General features: G+C 41.1%; 1 protein-coding gene across 1 annotated transcript; it reads right to left on the reverse strand.

Moving 5' to 3' along the window:
• Nucleotides 1-925: 925 nt before the first annotated feature.
• On the reverse strand, nucleotides 926-1,225 carry LOC308237546 (putative ribosomal protein eS26-like; the record flags this gene model as incomplete). Its single annotated transcript, XM_080648290.1, has 1 exon — nucleotides 926-1,225. One exon carries the CDS (start codon nucleotides 1,223-1,225, stop codon nucleotides 926-928), a length of 300 nt encoding a protein of 99 aa, XP_080504416.1.
• Between the last annotated feature and the right edge of the window lie 772 nt (nucleotides 1,226-1,997).

Here is a 1,997-nt window from a genome sequence, read left to right on the forward strand (position 1 = left end):
TTTGTTTCCTTTTTTTCTATGAAATGGCCAGATTGAAGAACTGCTAAGTTCTTTGGTGTGTAGACATTAATAGTACTGACCAATATTAAAAATATCTGAAAAATCAGTTAGTAAAATGATCATTTTAGTCTGAGTATTTTTAAATGTAAAGTAACACTTTAAAATATAACGTATCTGACATGATTGATTAGGAGTGAAGAAGTACATATTCTATTTTCTTATCTCCCAACCGACAAAACAACTTTAGATTTACAGATAGGTTTAAAGTTCTCATTTAAAATTCAATTGTTTCACAATTTTAAAAAATTGCAAACCCTTAAAATGTTTAGGGCCCTTTCCCAGGATTTTCTTTAAGAAAGTCATTAAATCTTCCATATCTGAAGAGCAGATTAATTGCCAGAGCTTTCTTCTAGACATCTACCTGGCAGTATCTGCTCTAGTACATGTTTCTTTCCTTAAAAATCCTTCTTTTTCAGGCTTTAAATAAAATTACCACTTCCTCCCAGGACCTTTTCAATTAAACAATTCATCTGCCTAGAGTCTAGGCCCTAGACAGTGTTTATTTCTTCCTCTTCTAGATTAATAGTTATTTGAATTTTTACTCAAAAGCATTTCTTGATTTAAAAATATTTTCATTGGCTTTAGAGAGAGAGGAGGGGAGAGGGAGAGAGCAAAACATGGATGCCAGAGCGCAGCATTGATCAGCTGCTTCCTGAATGCCCCCAACTGGGGATCAAGCCCACAACCCATGCCTGGACCTGGAATCGAACTGGCAACCCTTTGGTCCCTGAGCAACTGAGCCACACCCACCAGGAAGTACAATTTCCATTTATTTCCCCCCAGAGAACTTTTCTTCACTCCTTCAGGACTTAGCTCTTTACATGGGCTTTGGTGGAGGTCATGGGGCAGCACCTGCAGGTCTAAATCAGGGTGGGGGTGTTCGGTCTTTCCCAGCTTCACGAGAATGATTCCTGACTCCCTTGCTGTGAATGGCACAGCTCACACAGTAATGCAGCGTCACATACAGCTTGGGAAGCACATAGGCGTCGAAGACACTCGCTTCAGAGATGTTCCTAACGGCCGCGGCCTCTACTGTGTTTCGCATGACAAACTTCTTAATGGCCTTGTCCTTGGGCACACACCGGGTGCAGTTGGTGCAACGAATAGGCTGCACATGGCCTCGGCCTTTTTTGGCATGACTGTTATTCCTTCCTTTCTTGGTCATCTTGGAAACGAGGACCCGAGAGACCAGGGACTTGGTATTTTTGATAAAAGTGAAATCTGAAGTAAAATCTGCAGTGGACTTCCATGATGGCTGTCTTACTTTGCTGGCATTGAAAGGAATGTGTGGGGGTGGAGGTGGTGGTGAGAATGGATGAGGTGAGTCAACCTTTTTGGAGTATCTCTGTAGAGAGGCTGGCTTCCATGTGACCCCTCTAGATCTGATTGCCTCAATTTTTGTTCTTTGTACACTCCAATCCATATTTTTTTATACTTCCAGCCCTGCCTGCATAAATGACCCTTACCCCATTCCCAGGGAAAAAAGGTATGTGGGGCTTTCTCCCTTCTTCTTGACCTGTTATTATGGCATAAATTCTATGTATTTATGTATTTGCTAGGGCTGCTATAACAAGGTGACCTTAACCAACAGAAATCATTGTTTTCCACAAATTTGGAGGCTAGAAATCTGAGAGCAAGATGTCAGCAAGGATGATGATATCTGAGGCTTTTCTTCTTGGCTTGTAGATAGCAGTCTTCTCCCTCTTTGTTAAAGCAGTCTTTCCTTGTGCTTGTCTGTATCCTAATCTCTTCTTATAAGGGCACCAGTTTTATTGGATTAGGTTTATCCTAATGACTTTATTTAGCCTTAATTACCCCTGTATCTCCAAATACAGTCACATTCTGGGTTACTGGGGTTTAGGGCTTCAACATATGAATTTTGGGGTGATACAGCTAGCGCATAATACTGTATATCTTGCTTCTTTGCACTTCAAGAG

Source organism: Plecotus auritus, assembly GCF_963455305.1.
Source record: "Plecotus auritus genome assembly, chromosome: 12".
NCBI classification, from domain to species: domain Eukaryota; kingdom Metazoa; phylum Chordata; class Mammalia; order Chiroptera; family Vespertilionidae; genus Plecotus; species Plecotus auritus.